This window comes from Leguminivora glycinivorella, chromosome 18 (genome assembly GCF_023078275.1).
Source record: "Leguminivora glycinivorella isolate SPB_JAAS2020 chromosome 18, LegGlyc_1.1, whole genome shotgun sequence".
NCBI classification, from domain to species: Eukaryota; Metazoa; Arthropoda; class Insecta; order Lepidoptera; family Tortricidae; genus Leguminivora; species Leguminivora glycinivorella.
The window spans coordinates 12,748,928-12,772,364 of record NC_062988.1 but is presented as its reverse complement, the minus strand read 5'-3'; the positions used below and the strand labels follow the sequence as shown (position 1 = coordinate 12,772,364).

General features: G+C 38.4%; 1 protein-coding gene and 1 long non-coding RNA gene across 2 annotated transcripts; one reads left to right on the top strand and one right to left on the bottom strand.

Moving 5' to 3' along the window:
* Positions 1-259: 259 nt before the first annotated feature.
* LOC125236058 (RING finger protein 121) lies at positions 260-14,870 on the top strand. The gene is made up of 9 exons (XM_048142748.1): positions 260-420; positions 499-533; positions 1,620-1,761; positions 2,176-2,330; positions 4,126-4,246; positions 5,944-6,051; positions 10,228-10,330; positions 12,342-12,474; positions 13,176-14,870. Exons 1-9 carry the CDS (start codon positions 388-390, stop codon positions 13,294-13,296), a joined length of 951 nt encoding a protein of 316 aa, XP_047998705.1. The 5' UTR covers positions 260-387; the 3' UTR covers positions 13,297-14,870.
* LOC125236059 lies at positions 9,117-10,177 on the bottom strand. Its single transcript, XR_007178161.1, has 2 exons — positions 9,864-10,177; positions 9,117-9,537 (listed from the first exon to the last, which is right to left on the bottom strand). It is a non-coding gene; the product is annotated as an uncharacterized LOC125236059 (long non-coding RNA).
* Positions 14,871-23,437: the final 8,567 nt, after the last annotated feature.

Below are 23,437 nucleotides of genomic sequence, written 5' to 3'. Positions count from 1 at the left end.
ACCGCGACCTCGGTGAGACCGTACCCTTGAAATGAGGAAAAAGAGATATCACGTTCTCATTCTTACTTGTGCGGCGCTTCGTGATACAATGCTCTAGTGTCGGTACTTGAGTAAGACAATAGGTTCTTACGAGAACGAGCTCTCTGACTATATTTGAAAGATTATTCTACAGCGGCAACACTGTAAATGACAGCCGCACACATACTGATACTGTCACATTGACATTTGTCAGACTTGCCAAAATGATGACTGCTATCAGCGGCTTACGTTTAATTTTCCAATAAACACTCAAAATTAGTACAATTTTGTTGTAATTATTAACATTATTTATAAGAATAAATGTTAATTAGTCTTTAGAGCGTTGGTTTTACTAACACAGCATTAATTATGGATCTCCACCGGCCCGTTGATCCGAACAAGGTGAAGCAACCTGAAAATTTGATAAGGTTTCCTTTTATTAAGTGTTTTTGTGAATTCTAATAAGCTTTCTAATTGCAGACTTACGAGGAATTAACATCTGAAGAAAAACTTAGGTAAGAACTCTTTTAGTATTTTTTTCTAGTGTTTAATAACTGTAATTAGATCGTGTTGGAAAGTCATTGATTTTTGTTTGCTTTAGTAATTCTAAGTTAAATAAATGCCGACTGGACTGTTATTTATTTTATAATCATATTATTGTGAAGTTAGTGTGTGTGTCGAGAAATGTAACCTTATGTAAATTGATTCTTATAAAAGTAAGTACAAATATGAATAAATGAAGTTATTCTTTATTTTAAAAAGTAGCATTTACCCTACATGGGGTCCCATCCCCTCGGTTGCTCTCGGTAATCGTAAAAAACTTTTTTTTAGTAAATAAAGTTTTAATTAACATATATCACTTATCCATTGATTTGCTAAGGTATGCCTATTTAAGTTATCAGAACTGCAATCAGAGCAAATCACCACATTTAACTAATTGGATTAGTTTACTATCTTAATTCAATATAACTTGTCCTTGAGATGTAGTAGAAGCATGTCTTATATTTGGTTATAGTTAGCCAAATACTAAACATGTAGACAGACTTAAGTCATTCTAACTTAAGCCAACAAATATGGTCCAAATCATGTGAGGTTAGGCACTTGCTATACATCCCCGAAATGATTATCTTACTAATAAAAAGTCAAAATATGTACACAATCTACATCAAAAATTAAGGCAGTTTGTACAGTCAAGTCTAAAAATATGTGTGTGATTGTACAACAGTAGCTCAAAAGTTTGTCCTGTAGATTTTCTTCACCAACATAACAATTAAGGGACATATATTTCTTAGCAATGCATAGTTTTACCCTTGACTGTAATATTTCTGACATTTTGTGTAGAGTATTTCCCCTGTAGTATGACATCTTCCTCCCAAAAGTGCTTCCTGTGTGTGTGCACCAGTGGCGTAGCTTCGATACAACTCGATTCCCAACAGGTTTCCTAAAATTCTGCAGTATCTGAAGAAGTCCATACAAAACAAATCCCAAAAACCTCACCGGCTTTACCAACAAAAATTTTCACGCGTCGCCACTGGTGTGCACAGGCCTAGTTTTCAAAGTAATTAATTGTAATGTTGTCTATTGACTCATTATATCCCCAGATATGACCACCAAAGGCTGCACGAGTTACACCGAGGACACGAGGGCATGCACACCACCATGATCCTCATCCTCATCGGAACCCTCATAGTGGCACAGGTCATAGTTGTTGAATGGAAGAAGCGGCATTATAGGTCATATGCGGTGAGTTACTATCTTATCCTTTTAGATGTATATGTGTAAAGTAGAAAACACATCAAATTAATGTCACCTGCCACAAAAGCTGTCGACCTAGTTCAATTTCAGCCTTGGGCAACGGGAGGTCTTGGTCACTTTTTCTTAGTGTATTGCATTTATTTACACGTCACACACATTACACGTCAGAAACATAAACATTCATTAAACTAAAATAAAGTTTATGACTCATGAAAACTTTAAAAATGTGAATGTGAAATATATGTATATACAGTCAACCAATTGGAACCCTAGGCCTCTCTACAACCATGTCAAAATGACAAGCAGTAAGAGATTTCTTACAATCTGATTTATAACGTCACTTATGACATAGTTCTACAGTGGCCTAGGGTTACCTGATGAACCTTCCCGTTTCTTCCCCAGTTCTTCACAATGATAGCGATGTGGTGCATCCCGCTGATCATGAGCGCGCGCAGCCACTGGTGGCGGTTCGTGGTCATCTGGAGCGTGTTCACGCTGCTCACCGGCCTCGTCATGAGGAAGAGCTCCATTAAACCCATGAGTGCTACTACACCTAGGTTAGTACAGATTCTATTTAGAGTATATTTGTTGTTAGCATAAGTACTTAGAATTAAGAGAATGACATGTAAAATATATTTTATCAATAAATGATCGTATCGTATCGTATCGTATGAGATTATATCGGACCAAAGTCATCATCATCCTTGCGTTATCGTGACATTCGCTACGGCCATAAGAGCCTGGGATCCGCTTTGACAACTACGAAAGCGACTGCCATCTGACCTTCCAACCCGAAGGGTAACAGGACTTATTGGGATTAGCCCGGTTTTTTCAAGATGTTTTCTTTCACCGAAAACACGTAGAAGGAAGAGCTCTGTTAAACTCATGAGCTACCACACCTAGGTCAGTACCACAGCAGGGTTAGCACACGATTGACGCGAGAGTGTGTCGCCGCGAGACTACCCGTCTTCTTCTAATTGTATTAATGGCAATAATGACATAAGGGCGGGTATTCTAACTCGCGGTGACATGCTCTTGCGTCAATCATGCGCTAACCCTGGAAGAAAGGAGATCGGACATGCCGGCGATTTATGTTAAACTAGCCGTTGCCCGCGGCTCCGCTCACGTTAAATTCGAAAATTGCTCCATGCCATGCTCCATACAAACTTCCACACCCCATTTAAGGGAAGTGGGGGGTTAGAAACAGACAAAAAGCAGCCTGTGTCACTCTCCATCCCTTCAGCTATCCCCACTTAAAAAATCAGGTCAATTCGTCGCTTCGTTTTGCCGTGAAAGACGGACAAACAAACAGACACACACACTTTCCCATTTATAATATTAGTATGGATACGCCTGTCCATGGTCCTGAACCCACACACTTGTAGATGTACGCTCCTATTAGGCTATTTCGCAATACACGCGCATCATTTCCATATCTGTGTACATGCGAACCAGCGAGTCGTTTCATCGCGCACGAACACAAAGACAACTGTATGCTCAATGATCTAACTGCGACACGTCTACGACGCTTGTCCGCTCTCTAGTGTTATAAGATTGGAGGTAGGAAATATACTTGGAATAATTCAACCTAAAACCTATACCTCCTGTGAGTCGCTGAATGGCTCAGACACCTGCTGCGATAGCTGAAGACGCGGATTCGATTCAAGCCTTGGACTCTGCATGGTTGGAGGTGACTAGTATCATGTGCTACAGTACAGTTTCTGCTTTTTATCTATCTAACATTTCATCAAAGCGTTTTCCTTAAGGAAAATTAGGTGCAGTCAAGGTATTAAATATAGATGCGAACAAAGTGCTAAAAATATGTATCCACATCCTTAACGTATAAGCAATAAAGTCGTGTATACATGTTTTTGTCACTTGACTGTACACATGTGCCACAATATCTCGCTTTTAAAAGGTAAATCGTGACTTGGATTTTTATAAAATACCTACATAAGGTCGTTGTCTGTACCTACCCCTAGTTATCCATATTATAAATGGGAAAGTGTGTGTGTCTGTTTGTTTGTCCGTCTTTCACGGCGACGAATTGACGTTATTTTTTAAGTGGAGGTAATTGAAGGGATGGAGAGTGACATAGGCTACTTTTTGTCTTTCTAACGCGAGCCGTGACGTCACACAATTCAATTTCATATAAATTCTATATTAGCAAGTCGTTCAAATTCGTTTTGACAGTTCTTAAAAAGAAGCTGATTTGACTAGGAGGCAAGTAGCCTATATATGGGGATACAAAAAAACGTGACATAATATAAGAGGGTATATGGCCACTATTGTACCAAAAGAAAATCTACTTTTTTGCCGGCGGAGTTTCTAACTGTCATTTTTCCTCCACAGACTAGTATACAAATGGTTCTACCTAATCTACAAAATTAGCTGCTGTATCGGCGTCATTGGCTACGTCATCATGATGCTCACATTCCTTGGAGTCAACCTGCTGTTTGGAGCAAAACCTCAGGTCAGTCACACTATACAGATACAGTATAATAAAGAGTACCTACTATCGTACAGTATGGCCACTCCTGCTTCCTTGAAAGTGCCGCCCCCCGCTCTCGATTGCCTCACAGTAAACCGCCTGTCAAAAACGCGACCAGTCGACCTAGCTGTCATATCTCACTCATACAAGCATGGTACGCATTTACCTACACGAGCTTAGAATGTGTGCTAGGAACGCGCCTCTTTCATATATTTGATCACCAGTGTCCTAGATGTGGCCAAGGAGTGTAATTCCTTGCCGGCGGCTATTTTTTTTTTTTTATATTTGAGCGCCATTGTCCGGGGTGTGATACAGATGTGGAGCATAATGGTCCCCATCGTATTTTGTCGTGCTAGTTCCGTCAACGAGACTTGCTGAAACAGCACGACATTGACACGTTCGTGAGTTTCCGTGATTATGTCATTATATGTATTACTAGAAATAGTACGTTTCTGCTTACTAAAAAGATATTAAGTAATAATATACAGTAGGTAAGCCAACCGGGGACATGTCCATTGTCCAGTATGGGGACATTAGAGATGTATGACATTCTACCATCGGACTCTTAGTGCGTTTTCACATTATCCGATCCGATATCGGATGTCGTACCGATATCCCATACATTACAGGCGCCATCTTGGATTTTTTCTATCGAAATCCTTCCGATATCGGATCGGATAATGTGAAAACGGTCTTAGACGCACGGCCGGTTTCCATCCTATAGTCCGCGAATCCGCACGAAGCGCTTTGCTTCTTATTTTCTTATGCGCACTGCCAAGGAGCGGAATTCCTTGCCGGCGGCTATATTTCCGAGCTCATATAACCCGGCAACCTTGAAATCAAGGGTCAACAGGCATCTTTTGAGTGAGCTCACTTTACGTAGGCCACGTCTTTGCCTTTGGCTAGTCTGTGGCCAAGGGTAAGCCCGTTTATGTATTTAAAAAATGACACATACACGCATACTTGTTTAATATTTATTATAAGGTTTACAATGCTTACTCTATTGCGTCAACGATTCTTAATTAGTATTTTTTGTAATGGATTTCATTTGCCTTCGATATACTGAATTAAATAGATACGATCTCCTACCATATGGGTGCTCACCTCGGCAACTTTAATTTGATTGCTATGCTATCAAATTATAGAGAAATTATGTCAAATGATAGAGTGCTTATTGACTCAACATTTTTTTTTGGCAAAATGTCCTCATGTGAATTAAAAAAAAAATTTCCTTTAGCCTCAGAAATGCGTGGTTAAAATCTCTCGCAATGCTCACGAGCACCGTGTATATCAAGTTTCTTACGTAAACTCGGATAAAACTTAGATAAAAACGTGCCTGAGTAATTCCCGAAAAGTTTGTACATTTGGACCACGTCTCCGATTTTGATAAACATGTGATAGGCTGATAGAGTCCATGATGCTGAGCAAGATCCACTAGGTTTCCCAAATTGTCCCTGGTTTAAAAAAAAAAAACACCTTTGGGGAACGCTCGGCTAGATGGCGCTAATATTAATATTTGACATTTTAACACATATCAAGCTAAGAATATGGGCCAAATTGTCAAAACTGAGGTTCAAAAGTATTAAGCTTGTGTCGAAAGATGGCAGTCTATGCACTGTGATTACACATTTTACTTTGACAGTAACTCTCTATAATACTCGATCCTCTTTGCTTCACAGTCATGGATGGACGTCGGGATGGTGCTACTGTTCTACGGGCTGTATTTCGGCGTGCTGGGCCGGGATGTGGCGGAGTATTGCGCGGACAAGATGGCGGCGTCTATTGGGGTAAGTTACCGGTTGACTCGCGAAAGCTGGCATGAATGGAATGAACGAAACTTTTATTATGTGAGTGTGTGAGACACCTGCCTGGGTATACAGTCGTAACTGTCAAGAGCCACCAATTTATTGGTTAATCTGTTGATGGATATTTTTAACCCCCGACGCAAAAACGACGGGGTGTTATAAGTTTGACGTGACTGTCTGTCTGTCTGTCTGTTTGTCTGTCTGTGGCATCGTAGCTCCCGAGCGGATGAACCGATTTCGATTTAGTTGTTTTTGTTTGAGAGCTGAGTTAGTCGGGAGCGTTCTTAGCACAGACCAACCCCTATAGACATCCATTACAAGACGACTCGCGGTCGCCAGCCTTCCTAGTATTTGCACTGATATAAACGCGGGCGCTCGCCGTGCCCGATCAGTAGCGACCAAGTAACAGACCCGAAAGCAGCGCGTGTTTTTCGCAGTAAAAAAATTGAAAAAGGGTATTTTGATGTCTTAAATATGTCCACCTGTAGTGTGAAATGGTGTGGAAAGGTAACAAGAAGCTCAAATTTAAAAACAGACGTCATTACATTCCACATAAAAGTCATATTTATAATTTATTCAGAGCCGGCATAGGTCAACTTACATTGGCCACTTACGCGTCAGTAGAGGGACAGTCCCTTTCATCTGGCGCGACTGCCCGCCGTCCTTGAAACGGCCAATCACAGCGCGCTTAACACATTCCCCGCCCGCTCCTCGCACCCCTGGCACTGGTGACTCGTATCGCGAACAAAATATACAAGAATGCTACTCTATAGGAGGTTCTCTGTGGTTCTTAGCCATGTTTCATAAAAATCGGTCCAATATGTCGCGGTCGGGTTTTTTTTTCAAAATTTTATTATTCACTCATTCGTTCCATTTTCTTGTGAATTGACCCGTACCGTTTTGGCTGCTACAGATGTAGTGCGAAAAGGGTTTCCTTCGTGTTTTTCCGGAAACGTTCGTATTTGACGACCGGTCTGGCTCAGTCGGTAGTGACCCTGCCTGCTGAGCCGCGGTCCTGGGTTCGAATCCCGGTAAGGGCATTTATTTGTGTGATGAGCACAGATATTTGTTCCTGAGTCATGGATGTTTTCTATGTATATAAGTATGTATTTATCTATTTAAGTATGTATATCGTCGCTTAGCACCCATAGTACAAGCTTTGCTTAGTTTGGGGCTAAGTTGATCTGTGTAAGGTGTCCCCAATATTTATTTATTTATTTGTCATGCTATTGAGTTCAGTCAATGTCAGGACATCTTGTACTGAGACTGACTGAAATAGCATGACACGTTCGTACATTTCCGTAACAATACGAAGACAATTATTTCGCACTACATCTGTAACGTAGGTTGTTGACTAATATGCCGATGGAAAATATCCAAAACTGCAAAATTTTCAACATAGGAAATATTCAGAATATTTCCTCATTTCCATTTCATAAACAATTTCCTATATTTTTTATGAAACTTTCATGAAATTCGAAAAACTTTTTTTATTGTTTTCCATGGCTCCAAGCAATGAGGAGACACACTCAAAGGTTATGACAGATGGCGCCACTCTATTAGTTTATTGCACTTGCATTGCACAGATAAAGAATTTCATACGTGAGAGCGAGAAGATGATATGTTTTTCTCTCTCTCACATATGAATGACAGTGACATGCTTAGACACTTGCACAGGCGCCGCCTGGCGGGATAAAATGTCAGTGTGCCTCCTCATTCTCTCTTTACCTATATTTTGAGCGTTCATAGCACAGAAATGAATATACACTAGAAGAAGCAAATGTATCTACTTCGCGTGTCCGAACTCAGTGGCAGCCACTGAGATGGCCATTTCTAATGACAGTCCACATACGTCAGCTGTTGCAGCCGCACGTAAGAAAAAAAAATACTAAATGCCTCATTGCATGATAATTAACTGCACCAGCCCAAATATTTCCAGCGCACAAAAACAAAAACATATTTCCCATCACACGTAAGTAATTTTTAAATAATATTGTGCGTGAATTCATTTTTAATCATTTTTTCCGTATTTTTATTTATGCGTCCAAGGATGTACCTAAGTAACTATAGAATTACGTTACAAACCGGCGTTTACATTGCATTGCTGCGTTTGCTTTAAGCGTTTGATCGACCATGTGTGTTAAAGAGATGATGAATATGAGACTAGCGATACTCTCGCGTATCGCTTCGACTTCGTAGTACAGCCCATTTCTCATTCGTCCGTCAAATTTAGCGACTAGTGTTGTTCGTTCTACAATAAATATCAATAATCGTTTGTAATCGATAATCGAACAGACGAATGATAAACACTATTGTCTATTACAAAACACAATTTAGTAGTTATTAATAAAAATATACTCGTGTTCTAATTTTATAAAATAGTTACGTATTTGTTTTACAAGGAGCAAAGTTGTTGTTTAACCGCACGTGCCAATATTGATACTCGAGCAAGCGAAACATTCCAATATTAAACCGCGAAGTGGTGGTTCGAGAAGTGGAATCTTGAGCGTTGTGAGGGTTTCAAGGCACGAAGGTTGAACAAACTTTGCCACCGAGTAAAACACTAGTACATTACATCAGAGGCCGGGAAAATGAGGATTTCCGGCCAAGTGGGTATATACGGCCGAGCGAGCGTGCGAGCGAGGCCGGATAGGGATACGAGGCCGGGAATCCGTTTTCACGCCGAGGCATGTATAGTGCTTTTCTCAAACATACAATGAAATAAAATAAAATGCTCTAAAGGACAATATTTTATTTATTAAGTGACAAAATACAAATACACTCAAACGTCAAGTGTGACAAGTATCCAGATCACACAAAAATTAAAAAAGAAAGTGACATGACAGTACTGACAGCTTACTTAAAAAAGTTACTTTGCAGGCCTAGGCCTAAAAAATAATATGAAATCCCTTTACAGTCCTCTCGAGTTGTTGCGCCCAAAAAGCGACACTTCCCAGCCCATTTTAAGGAACGTAAAGACAATATTTCATTGCATGTTTGAGAAAAATTATTTTTCACTACACCAACACGAATTGAATCGAATTACTCACTATGAAATATCAAATTACTTAAATAAAATCCATCAATTTATTCAATATGTATGATTCAAAATTATCATTTACATATTAGTCAATTCTACCAGCTAGCTTATGACATCAAGTTACATTTTTTTTTAAATACTTTGCACTCTTGTGGATAAAATGAAATTTTTGCTATCCGTTTTCAAATAATCAAGTTTTTATCAGTTGGTGTGGTGAAAATATTATAATTTTAATCATATACAACATAAGTATAACGTTTAAAAACACTCTTTCTTATAGTTTCCCACATGATCCGGTCGTAAAAGAAAAATGGATTGCAGCCACGGGAAGGAAAAACTGGTTTTTCATGACGTATTCGGCTAGCTTTTCTTTTGGCTTCAAAAATGTCTTCCCTGGTTTTCTTTTGAGACTTTGCTGTTTCCATAGCCTACAAAAAGTTAAATATGATTCTGCTTGCTTACAAAGTTAAAACTGATACTGTATAGGTACCTAACCTATACTGTAAACATATAGGAAAAGTATAAGATAAAACCGCTTTTCGACTAAATAAATGTATCTGTATGTGTTTAATTCAAAAATTATTCAATCACTCCGTTGAAAATCATTCGTCTGTCAGAAAATCGATACCATTCATGTTAATCGATTTGCGATTTTTAGGTTATCTGAATTGATTATGTCTCTTACTATGCGTTTCAATGGTAACAATCTTTCTTGTTTCTATAAAATGTCAACAAATATATTTAAAATACTTACTTGATATTAATATTACGCGAAGGTATCCAAAAGCGTGGACAGAATGAAACCGCTTAATAGCGTGACCTCCCTCTTTGAATCTTTTTGTCATACTACTCGATTTTTGGGATAGTTTGCAGGGGAGCGGGGAGTGAGGGAGCGAGCCCACAGATATAAAATCTATGTGTACGAGAGAGACGGCTGCATTGTTGCGGGGCGGAGGGGCATTGGTGTCTTTGAATCGTTTAGGTTTTCCCATCACTAAATGCCGACCGTGACGTCTCAGTGACAGCTAAAAAGTCGGCACGCTTGGTTCCCATACAAATGGTGCTATTTACTTCATACTTCACAGCCTAGCCTGTTCATATAATATGTTTATTTGCAGTATTACACACAAGAGGGCATCCCGACGCGGCAGCTTGAGAGCGACGTGTGCGCCGTATGCGGAGACAAGCTGCTTGTAGCTGTCAATGAAGAAGGTGTTATAGGTAAGCGTTTTAAATTATTCCAGGTCTTATACACCCTGTTTTTATTGAATTACGTTAACTTTAAGGGGCGGTTCTTTAGATCAAATACAATTAATTTCTCTAAGAAACTAGCGTCTTAACCCTTACGGTTATTCAGTTATTAAAAAAATAAAGATAGTTACTGAACACGTGTGTGACAACCTGTACCACTTCCCAATGCTATTTGTTTTGACATGTGCCGTCAATCACTTGACACTAACTTGAATTGAATATTATTCTTAAGGGTCTCTCACACTAATTAATTCATTTATTATGTATGAAAACGATGAAAAACTTTTTTTTGCGAATTTAACTAAAAGTTATATACAGGATGGTTCCTGATAACGAACCTATGGACATGTCGAATTTAACGGAAAACAGAAAAACACGGTGTATATACTTGCATTTCCGCGACCGATCGATCACAACTTTTGAAACACTATTATTATCTGTTAAACAACAAACACCTAATGAAATTATAAAGAGATTCGATAGCAAAACGTGTCTAACTTCACGATCCATGAAGTCGCAAAGTCTTATATGCCCTAATAGTGGATAAATTTCGCTAGGGCTATCTAGTATCTAACAGCGCCATCTATCGTCTACTGTTACCGGCCGAAATTAGCTTTTTTTCGTGTAATTAATTATATGCTACGGCCAGTGCCGGCCCGTGCGCTCGATCAGAGTAGAGCGAGTTTGAGTTTAAGCGCTCTTGGTAAAAGTTTTTCTGTACAGGAAAAAAAATCGCGAGCGCAGGGAACCCGAATTTTTTTCCTTAGGCAGTAATTTCGGTGTTTCGTCACTGCATGTATGCCCTTCGGTTTCCAAGTGCTTTGAAGTTCTCTCATCGTCACGCTTACGCTCCTTTGACTCATACAAAATTGCGCCTCTCTTTACGATTTTGGCGCCCCTTTACCATTTGGCGCCTAGAGCGGCCGCTCCACTCTCTCTACCCTTAATCCGGCCCTGGCTACGGCTACACACATCGCAATCATGCGAATATTCGCTAACACTTCGCCCAAAGTCGGAGATCCTTCGCCCCGCTGTCGGTAATTTGCGCACATCAAAGGCGCATTTGAGTGCTTTTCTCTGCGGAATTTAGTATGCATACATTCGCCGTAGGCAGAAGACGAACTTTTATTTCGATAATTCTATCGCGATGTGTGTAGACGTAGCAATAGCGACTACATTAAAGTTTATAAGTTTATTTGACGACCGGTCTGGCCTAGCGCGTAGTGACCCTGCCTGCTACGCCGCGGTCCCGGGTTCGAATCCCGGTTAGGGCATTTATTTGTGGCAATGCCGGAGGGCGCCGTGGTGAATGACATGATGACAACATCGATCCCAGCGCGCCCTCACGAACGGCAAAGAGGATGGAACGCCGGAGTGGGTTTAGTGGGTAGGGCCAAGTTTCCCCCCTCTCGATAGGGGAGGGGAAAGAAACGGCGAGTCCCACACATCGTGCCTAACAGCATTCCCACTCCGTCAAAAAAAAGGGCATTTATTTGTGTGATGAGTACAGATATTTGTTCCCGAGTTATGGATGTTTTCTATGTATATAAGTATTTGTATATTATATATCGTTGTCTGAGTACCTGCAACACAAGCCTTCATGAGCTTACCGTGGGCACACCTCGGTCACTGGCGATCAAATATATTGAAAGAGGCGCATTCCTAGCACACAGTCTTAGTTCGTGTAGGTGAACGCGTGCTATGCTTGTATGAGTGAAATATTAAAGGTCGACTGTTCGTGTTTTTGACAGGCGGTAACTGTGAGGTAACCGAGAGGGGGTGGGCTGCACTTTCAGCGGGTAGCGGGAGTGGCCATACTGTACGATAGTACTCTTTATTATACTGTGCCGTGGGACTCAGTCGATCTGTGTAAGAATGTCCTATAAATATTTATTATTTCAGATATTATACCAAAAATGTCTACCTATAGTCTTCCTAAGGGATGTTTTTTTTGTTGATAATGCTACTTGTATGGCTACAGAGAACACGTACAAGCTGTCATGCGGGCATGTGTTTCACGAGTTCTGCATCCGCGGCTGGTGCATCGTGGGCAAGAAGCAGACCTGCCCGTACTGCCGAGAGCGCGTCGACCTCAAGCGGATGTTCACCAACCCGTATCCTTTTCTAATGCGGATAACTATAAGTTTTGAATGATTCTCGGTTATTTTCATTAGGCTTAGGCACTGGTTAACTGAGCTATCGGCTATAAAAACGAACAAAAGATAAGCACTCCCGTGTAAATTAAAGATACATGGCGATGTTTATAGCTACTCGCCCAGCGGTGAGCTATTAATATCGCCGTGTCTCTTTTATTTGCACGGGAGTGCTTGTCTTTTGTTCGTTTTTATAGCCGATAGCTCATAGCTTACTAGCTCGCGGTGGGACCAGTGCCTTATGTAGACTGGGATATAGACCGTGATTACCTTTTTGATTTTTGTCGAACTCCCGGTATCGGCGCAATTACATGCATCATGATCACGGAAAACAGTAAAAACTGAAATGTTTTGAAAACGTAGACATCGTCAATTAGACGAACAGGAAAAATGATGGATAAAAATACTAAAGTTAAATTAAGTCGGCACTCGGCAGCGATTTTGAAAGTCACAGCAGTGCAACGTGTTATTTACCTTACGTTCACAATTTCGTAGAAGGCGGACTTTTAAAATTACATTAGCAACGCTATAAATTGTAATGATTAGTCTAACTTCACGATCCATGAATAATTCCAAACAGCCTTATATATGCTCCACAAAACATTTCGATAGCGCGATGCAGGACCCAACAGCGCCATCTATAACCTTAACCAGTAAACTAGTTGGGACCGACCGCACCTCCTCTACGGGCAGCTCCTTGATTGGCTGCGCTGGCTGGTTGCCTGGCAACCGCTCGTCATGTTCCTCGCGCAGGGCATTAACTGGCTCTTCGGGTTGGAGTGAGACACCAACACTTTCTACCTCACTTTCACATGCCTTGATAATTAAGCTTGTTGCGTCTTACGGTCGATAGCGTACGTTTGAGAAGATTCCGCAGTACGTCTCTTATAACCAGTGATCGGATGGGAGTAAAACTTTAACAAAACCTGCTATGTGGACATTTTAGAGTACTTACAGCCATGAAAATATTAATATCCTTGTAGTAATGTATTGGGAATTTTGGATTCAGGTATAGAATCAAATTTAACACTGACTTGAAAATAATTATCTTGGTTTTATTTTAAATTTATGTCAGCTCTAAGGTTTTGTTAAAGTTTTACTCCAATAGTTCCGATCACTGCTTATAACCAGAGATCGGACAGTAAGATGTCATTTATTAAACATTTTCAGAATACGAAACGTGTTATTAGAAATGACGACTAGAGTCCGATTACTGGTTACTTACGAAAGTTTCACGATTTTTATTCATTATTATTTTTAAAATGGAACTGAATCTTCTCCGACGTATCGAAGACGGCTTTCCGTAGTCTCAGTCATATTGGTGGATGTTTTAACGAACGTACGTTATAATGAACCTTGAGAACTTTAGCTGTCAAGTTTCAACCGCCGTTCAACCTTTGGTATATCTGCATCTCATTTTTTTTACAGTAAATTCAAAGAATTCAATATATATATATACCACGACTTTATTGCTTACACGTTAAGGTTGTAGATAAAATTTTTTGGCATTTTGTCCGCATTTATATTTGATACCTTGAATGTACGGTCAACTAATTGGAATCATAATCCACACTAGAACCCTGTCCTATTGACACCGTGCATTATTGGCCGTAGAAGTCACTTTTGATGTTTACTGGGAAAAGGTCCTACAGTGGCCTAGGATTCAAATTGATGGACTGTACATAGACTAAAGTACAGTCTACTTTTCTTCAGCATGAAATGGTATTTAGTTTTTATTTGAAGTTGTACTTTTATTAGTACCTATATCTTATGGAGATAATATAATTAATAAATTTATAATATGCATTATAATATTGATCCAAATATTTTACTTAAGGAAAAACGGCGGTTGTAATTCGCTGCCTTGTTAAAATAATTTATAACTTTCCTTGGGTTTATATGAACAGTGCGTCTATAAATGACCTGTTTTTTGTAACATAAGGTATACAGATGTTGTGTATAATCGTTTCCATCGTTTTTTCTCGGAAACGTTCGTATTGGTCGTGCTAGTTCGATCAACGTTAGTACTTGCACAGTTACTGACTGAAATAGCATGACACGTTAGCGAATTTCCGTGAAAATATTGAAGGACTCATTTTGCGCTACATCTGTATAATTTAACTGTAGGAAAAGTTATTTGAATTTGTTGCTCCGCAATCCGGCTTATGTCTGTTAATTATCATTATCAATGAAGACTGTAAAGAAAAAAATAAAAAAGGTCCTTAGAAGACATTCTCTCGATCGCTGGCATAAAGTTTGTCAAAATAACAAATTACAAATTATTTAATATTGTCTTCGGTTACCGCAATAGTTACTCATGAAATAGAACTATGGAACTATGGATTGTATAACTAGCTTTATTAATAGTGTGTGAACCTGCCTTAAAAATCTATATTATTTGTGGTCATGGTTCGTTAATATTTTCTTGTATGTGGGTAGCTTTTGCACATTGTAATTTTTCCTCAGTCACCCGTTGACCACGAACGCTGTAAAGTGTTCGAAACGTCGGGATGAATTTTAAATTCATTATACGCGATTTAATCCGTTTCCATAGTTCTATTTTACAAATTATTTATTCAGCAAATAGGCCACAGGGGCACTTTTACACGTCAATATACAAGTTGAACTGAATTTTTTTTTTTAATTTATTATTCACAACAACATGTACACTTTTACAAATTTTATATATCTCGCCAAACTATGACGTTTGATGGCGAGTTAGCGCTCATTTTTATGCTTATAACTTAACCTATTTACATAATAATAAAACTTAACCTATTTACATACCTTTACAAAATGCGGAGATATTATGTTACGCCGACGACACGGCTTTAATTTTTCACGGGAGTTCATGGAAGGACGTCTATGTTCAAGTCGAGCGAGGTATGACGTTAGTGGCAGGGTGGTTGAAGCAGAACTTGTTAACACTGAACACATCAAAAACTAATTTCTTATGTTTTCATAAGACTTCGGCTTCTTCACCTGGAGCAAATCGGGAGCTTAAAATTCACAGGGTCAATTGTGTAAATTCCCTAGACACAGACTGTGCCTGTGATCACATGACCAGAATGACCTTAACTAAGTACCTTGGCATCGTCATAGACGAAAAACTAAACTTCAAGGAGCATGTGGCAGCAGTCTCGGCCAGAGTTCGAAAGCTGATTCACATAATGAAAATGTTACGAGAGTCAGCTGAATTTTCTTTATTAAAAACTATATATTTATCACTAGGGCAGTCTATAATTAATTACTGCATTTTAGCATGGGGAGGTCAATCCTCTGCCACTCTACTGAAATTGGAAAGAGCACAAAGGGCGGTGTTGAAAGTTGCGCTGAAGAAACAAATTATGTACCCAACACAGGCATTGTACTACGAAGCACAGGTACTTAGTGTTCGAAAACTGTATTTGATGAGGGTAGCACTGCACGTGCATAAAACAGTTCTTAACTCACCCAACTACGACAATCTACTCAAACATCGTTTATTTAGAATTCCCACCACAGGTGTTAATACCAAATTTGCATACCATTTTTCAACATTTTTGTTTCCCCGTATTTACAACCGCTTAGTTAGTTTGTATGAGTTTAAAAATCTCTCCATCTACAAGACAAAAAAGTTGCTATCGAAAAGCATGATAAATCTCTCTTATGTAGATACGGAAAATCTAACGAAGATTACGTCATAATCAGACCCAACTTTCAGACACTGAAATACATCTACATACCTACACACACACACACACACACACACACACACACACACACACACACACACACAGAGACACGCACACGCACACACGCGCGCGCTTGTGCATGTTGTTATGTCATTGTATAAATACTATTTAGGATTCCTTTTGCATGTTACTTACCTACCTATGTACTTGGATCGTAAGCCATAACTTAAGCCTATTCTCTTTATTTAAAATCCCAAGTAACTAAATGTAATTTTTTTTTTTTAAATAGTTTCCTAGATTAATGTTGTTACTAAATGCCGCAAATATTTCTGTTAATCTTACATTCTCCTCCACGATACAGGCTACGCCTAGTGTGGAGGTCAGTATAATGTACCACTGACTAAATTTATATTGCCAAATAAACAATTTTGTTTTGTAAATAAACAATTTTGTAATTACAACTGATAATACTAATTCTAAGTTCTAACTAAAGTATATCCATTTTGCCGCACCCAGTATGGCTTCCAAAACGTAACCGCCGATCTTCATTTATTTGAACCCGAGAGGATGTCTTCTGAGACCATTTTTGCGTAGCAGAACGGGATCTGGTAGTTGGGCCATTTTTTTTCAAAGTTTTCCATGTCCACCCCTCTTTTTTTGTAACATGGGTATTTTTCGAATCGCGAATCTTTCGATCCTGAAAAATGTCCCAAGATTTCCATAAATTTTTTCGAACCTTCCATTCCGTTACCGCCATACAAAATGTATGAAAAAATGGTAACGAAATGGGAATAAAACCTTAGGACACTTTTTTTCTCCTATTAGAATTGAAAGAGCTCACGATTCTGAGTGGAAACATAAAAATTTCCAAATCCAAAAAAAAAGTGGGGTGGTCAATTTTGAAAAAAAAATGGCCCATTTACCCTAACTCACTGGCCCCGTATGAATACACCCTGTATTTGTATATTTGTGCGTTCAAGTAATTTTGTATTTAAAGTCACCTGCAATAATAAGTTATTCGTTGAAGACCGCAAAAATATCTGATACGATCTTACATGTAGAACCATGAGTGTGACATATCTTTGCGGCTTGCAATAATGACTGGTGACTGTACTGCTTACCGAACTTGTAGGTCTTCAATTTTTTTTTAATTATACTGGCGCGTACCCGTCGCATGAAAGTTGGTAGAAAGGGTAAATTGAATAAATATTGGACTTGACAAATTAATAAAAACTTGTATAATGCCTCTATATCCGTACTGGGGCTATGTTATGAGCAATAACAAAAAATAGTTAAAATTGTATAAATTATTTCGGATTAGTTTTCAGTAGTAGTGAAATAAACACTTTTCTCATCAGTTTATAAGCAGTAGCGGCAAGAACTGAAAGTGCATAACTAAAACTACATTATTTATTAACAATAGTTATATGCCAAGTATCTAAAATTTCAGACGAAAACAATGGTTGTCAATTGGTCATTTGGCAGACAGTCCATGTTGTCCATGGGCAGTACTACTTTTTTACGACAGTTGGTTATATATCTTCAGCAAATCTAGGCAAAATAATTACTCTAAATATATTCCAAAAACGAATAAAGTTGCGTTCTAGGCTGTACGCTCGAACCAGTATGAAAAAAAAAATTCGCGACCGATAGTCTTTCAAAAATGTATATTTCTTCGCCAATGTAAAGGCATTTATACTCAGTTCTAGACAAATCATTTATATCCACCATAAGATGTTACATTTGTAAGTAACTGTAGGTACAGTCAAGTGTATAAATATGTCCCATAGCTTATGTCAACGAATTTAGAGCTATGGGGCATATTTTTGAGCAACTCATGTACACATTTTATATTTTACTGTACCTACTTTCGTGGAATGACAGATAAAAGTTTAGCCTTAGGCCTAATTTAGACGGTACGAGAACTCGCATACGAGTTTTATTACATTGCGGTATTTGGTGGCTGTGCAAAATTGTATGTACCCTCAACGCAATGTAACTAAAATCGCATGTGAGTTCGCACGCCGTCTAAATCAGGCCTTAATACCCGGAGTTACCAGGGACCATATTCGCTATCGTCTACACTACACATATATATCTCGTGCCGGCCCGGATTCTGCCTGGTGGTCGCTCGTGAACTTTGCTAAGATGCCGGACAACCCGCTAGGCGAGTGGTTTTTTACAAGATACAGATGTAGTGCGAAAAGGGTTTCCTTCGGAAACGTTCGTATTTGTCATGCTAGTTCAGTCAATGTCAGTACATCTTGTACTGAGACTGACTGAAATAGCATGACGCGTTCGTACGTTTCCGTAATAATTCGAAGGCAAATCTTTTCGCACATCTGTAACAGCTCGCCATTTGTTTGGCACGAGATGTTTATACCTTATGGTCATTTTCATAATTTGAGACCCCCCAATTAAATAGCGTAAGTTGTTTACAAAAATTAACTCGCTGTCAGTTTTGTTTGTCTGTGAGTTAATTTTTGTTAACAACTTATGCTAATTGGGGGGTCCCAAATTCTGAAAATGCCCATAAAGAGTACACAGACGTTAACGAAGATGTCTGGATCAAACTCCTGCGGGCGTAGCATACTAGTTCGATAAACTTAATCGCCTTGGTTCGTCCCAATCGCACTTACAAATAGTGCGAAAAGACGGCCTAACGTGATATCGTTTATCACGTGACCATGCTTGCCTGCCTGGTAAGTGGTAACTAGTTATTCGTCGACTATGCGAAGGCATTTACTAAGTATGACTAGTTTTCTTATGTTACTGTTGTATTTTTTAAAGATTTTTATTTTGTTTATAAGTTAAAATATCTAGATGTCGTAATTTTTGTGGTTTGCCGGCCATTTGGATTATGAAGTATTATTTTAGTGGCTTGAATAAAATCGTGTTCACTATTAATGTATTATGGGTAGGTAGGTACAGAAGTGCATTTAGCATCAAGTAGGCAGATAGTTATACAACAGTCAGCAACTCGGCATCAATAGTAGCGGAAGAAACAACACACCAAAAGTATTCTACATCCTGAATAACTTTTCTAAATGTAGATAAATCTATACAGTTTGTGGTCAAAAATGTGAAACTTTAATCATTTTTTTCTGTGTACAGTCCACTACAAAGAGATGTATCCACTTTTTCATCTTATTGCGTTGTAATATCATGAAAAAGTTGATACATTTCTTTGTAGTCGACTGTACACACACATATCTTTTTTTAGCGGTTACAGAATGGTAATTTCTTAGCGTTATTTGATCTGCTACTATTGACGCTCACTGTACTTACTTATTTGATGCGTACTGTACGTTTAGTATATATAATTAAAAAAACACGTCAACTGTTGTTTCTGAAGTAAGCCATAAGTATAAGAAGCGATTTTATAAATTAATGTAATATATAATATAATATTAAATTATTCACATAATTATGACCATACCCTGTACCTAGTGACATTGTTGTGTTTTTAAGATATTGAAGGATTCGATTCGACTTAGATAATGTTCTATTTTTTGTACTTGGTATGAATTATTTTTAAGTGCATGGATTTTTACATTCCTTTCGAGTCTTAGAGACAATACAATGTTTAATCCTATATATCCTAATTTTTTACCTAAGATGAAATATATTTAGTCTGTTTCTTTTGACACAGTCTATAAATTTTTAACTAGCAATAATTGTAATAGGTACCTAAATAATTTCGAAAGCTAAATATGATTGCATTGCCTATAGTTTTAAGTCCTGAGCCACTAGTGTACATTTCATTCGATAATTTTTAAGAAAAAAAACCGTCGCCTTTCGGGTTCTGGTGAAAGCTACTTGCGAATGTTGGATTATGTAGAAATGTGTAAGTATTTTTTAAAACTGCTTTTAATGCTTTAATTATTAGATGGCAACACAAATGAATATACGTATAACGTTAAGGTTTGAGGAGTTTCCTCAATTCCTCATGAATCCGATTATATTATAAGAAATCGAAGCTTGACAAACTTTGACTTGAAAACTCAATAAGTATGCTTAACAAACATAACTAAATAAATGTCACTGTTCTGAACTTAAATGCATGCTTTTCTTGCAAAAATACCAAAGTCACTATGAGTGTGCCGTTCAGATTTGAGGAGTTCGGTTCTGACTATCATCAGCAGTTCCACTGCACCAAATGTCACTGTTCTGGACGTAAGTGCATGCTGTTCTTATAAAAATACCAAAGTCACTATAAGCGTGCCGTTCAGATTTGAGGAGTTCGGTTCTGACCATCATTAGCAGTTCCACTGTACCAAATGTCACTGTTCTAGACGTAAGCGCATGCTGTTCTTATAAAAATGGCAAAGTCACTATAAGCGTGCCGTTCAGATTTGAGGAGTTTGGTTCTGGCCATCATCAGCAGTTCCACTGCACCAAATGTCACTGTTCTGGACGAAAGTGCATGCTGTTCTTATAAAAATACCAAAGTCACTATAAGCGTGCCGTTCAGATTTGAGGAGTTCGGTTCTGACCATCATCAGCAATTCCACTGCACCAAATGTCACTGTTCTGGACGAAAGTGCATGCTGTTCTTATAAAAATACCAAAGTCACTATAAGCGTGCCGTTCAGATTTGAAGAGTTCCGTTCTGGCCATCATCAGCAGTTCCACTGCACCAAATGTCACTGTTCCGTACCTAAATGCAAGCTGTTCCTTTAAAAACACAAAAATCACCATATGTATGCCTTTCAGATTCAAGGAGTTCCCTCGATTTCTCCAGGATCCCATCATCAGAACTGGGTTCTGAGAAAAATGGGACCAATCTGTATGCATATACATTCAATCAAAAAAAAAATTTTCAAAATCGGTCCAGTAACGACGGAGATATCGGGGAACAAACATTAAAAAAAAAAAAAATTAAAAAAAAAACATACAGACGACTTGATAACCGTCCTTCTTGAGAGATGAGGCGACGGTTAAAAACGATACAGCCTGGCAAAAGAGTAGAAACGGTCTACAGTGGAGCACGCTTACCTATGAGATACCTATTTACTCTTGCTTTAAAGAGACCTGGATTGTACTCATGTGGGAACACAGACTTATGTTAAGATTATGCGCGTACGGACAACTTTGCAGCTGCACCTATTTTGTCTCTCACATCAATGTGTAAGAAAGTTGCGTCGCTACGTGTGCGCACTTTCATACTAGCTTATAGATTAGATGTGGGAGACAAAATAGCTGCAGCAACAAAGTTAACCGTGGGCGCATACCCTTAGAGCCTTTTCACATTATCCGATCCGATATCGGATGTATAGGAAGGCCGTCAAAGGCAAAAATCAAAGATGGCGCCTATGAATTTCAATGTCGTTCCTACATCCGATATCGGATCGAATAATGTGAAAGCTGTGTTTTCAAAAGGACCAGTTGAAAGTCAAAACCTCATACGAAATAAGGCCGACCAGAACATTTACGAAGGAAATGTACGCTACAGGTACTGTTTTAATGATCACACATGATTACTAATACATGCTTCACCCGTAGGATTGTTAAATTATGTATTATTGTGTTTATTGTATATACATCTGTGAAAAATGATTACGGTTCGTTACAACCAAATTTTATAATACCTACCATATTCCTAAAACGTCGCAATGCCAAAACAGATTGGTCTCATAATGTCTAAAACTTGAAATGACTTAAACCTAAAGTAAAATCCATAAACCTACGGACCAAATTGACAAGTAAGTGTGAAGGAATGTTGCCACAGTTTGGCCAGTGTCGTTCTTATCGATATTAAAATTATTATTACATCGTAGATTTAAGGTGCACCCAGACGGGACAATGAAATTGGCAATTTGATCGGCTAATCAATATACCAACTTTTTCTGTGATTTCGACAGATCAAAAGGTCTGTAGACCGCTAATTAGAGATATTTTTTTTATTTCGAAGCAGCAATAATATTATTCGAAAATTATATAGATATTTATGATATACTTGCCATAGCGTGACAGATAATTTATTATCGTCGGACATGGTATTTTATTTTTTACCTACAGGCTCGGAAACCTTTTTATGTTTTAAAACTAGTGGGTAAAAATGCATGGTATTCATCCACTACCTCGAAGATACATAGAACAAACCAAAATGTGTACCTCTTATTTGAAACTCATATACTTATTCTTGATTTAAACTTGTCTGTTGTATGTACTTTACAACTTGTCGATATATTGTTATCGACATATACCCTTCCCTATTTTAATTTTGCTGTTCCTGGTATCATTTTACCTGTCAGTCATTTGTCAATTTAGTCCGTAGGATTATGAATTTTACTTTAGTTCTCAAATTACCGTATTCCCAAAATGTCAAAGTCAATTAACTTGAAACCAAAACTTCACTTTCTCCAAATGCCTAAAATGCAGTAGCCATGAAAACAGTATTTTTACAGATTTTCATAAATAGTTAGCATTAATTAACTAAATAAATGCTAAAGTTAATAATAAAATCCAGACCATCCAACTTGCACAACAATAACCTTAGTTCCCATCGCAGCATAAAAGTGCTGCATTGCAATAGTCTTGGCACCTAGCCAATGTCATTTTGGCATTTTGATGTACTGAAAATTGGTATTTTAGTAATTTTACACATTTTACCACTAATCCGTTTTAGCATTCTAAGAACATGGTATTATAAAATTTGGTGTTGTAACCAACAGTAATCAAGCAAATGTGTGCAAATAGTATAAATAGGTATGGTATGGATTTCTATTTTGTACAAATACGAGAATAAAATGATGCAACAACAGATATTTAATTATTTTATTTCAAGTAGTACGATTAGTTTATCTAATTATTAAAACCAAAGAGAATATAGGGTATTACGGATTCTACAGGTTGTATTTTAATTTCGAGGTCAGTGAGCATCCCATGTATGTTTTTTTCCAAAATCTGTAAACGCCAATCTTTGATTTTAAAATTGTAGTAGCGTAAGACGGGTACTACAGTCACTAACTCGGTATCAAAATACACCCTGATGTCTGTTTTTGATGAACTGTTGATGATTGAATAGTAATGGCGTCTGCACAATAGGTACACACGGCCTGAGAAATAAAGTCTGCCAGCTTAGCTGAAGTGACAAGCGTTAACGCGGCGTTCGAAACTCAGTCTTACTCTGTCGCGCCACTACAGAAGAATGATAGGGAGAGCTAGCTACGATACGCCTACGGCGCTTGCAGTTCAAAAAGACTAGAAATTAAAAAGTGGCAACATCGTAGTGTCGTCCCGTACCC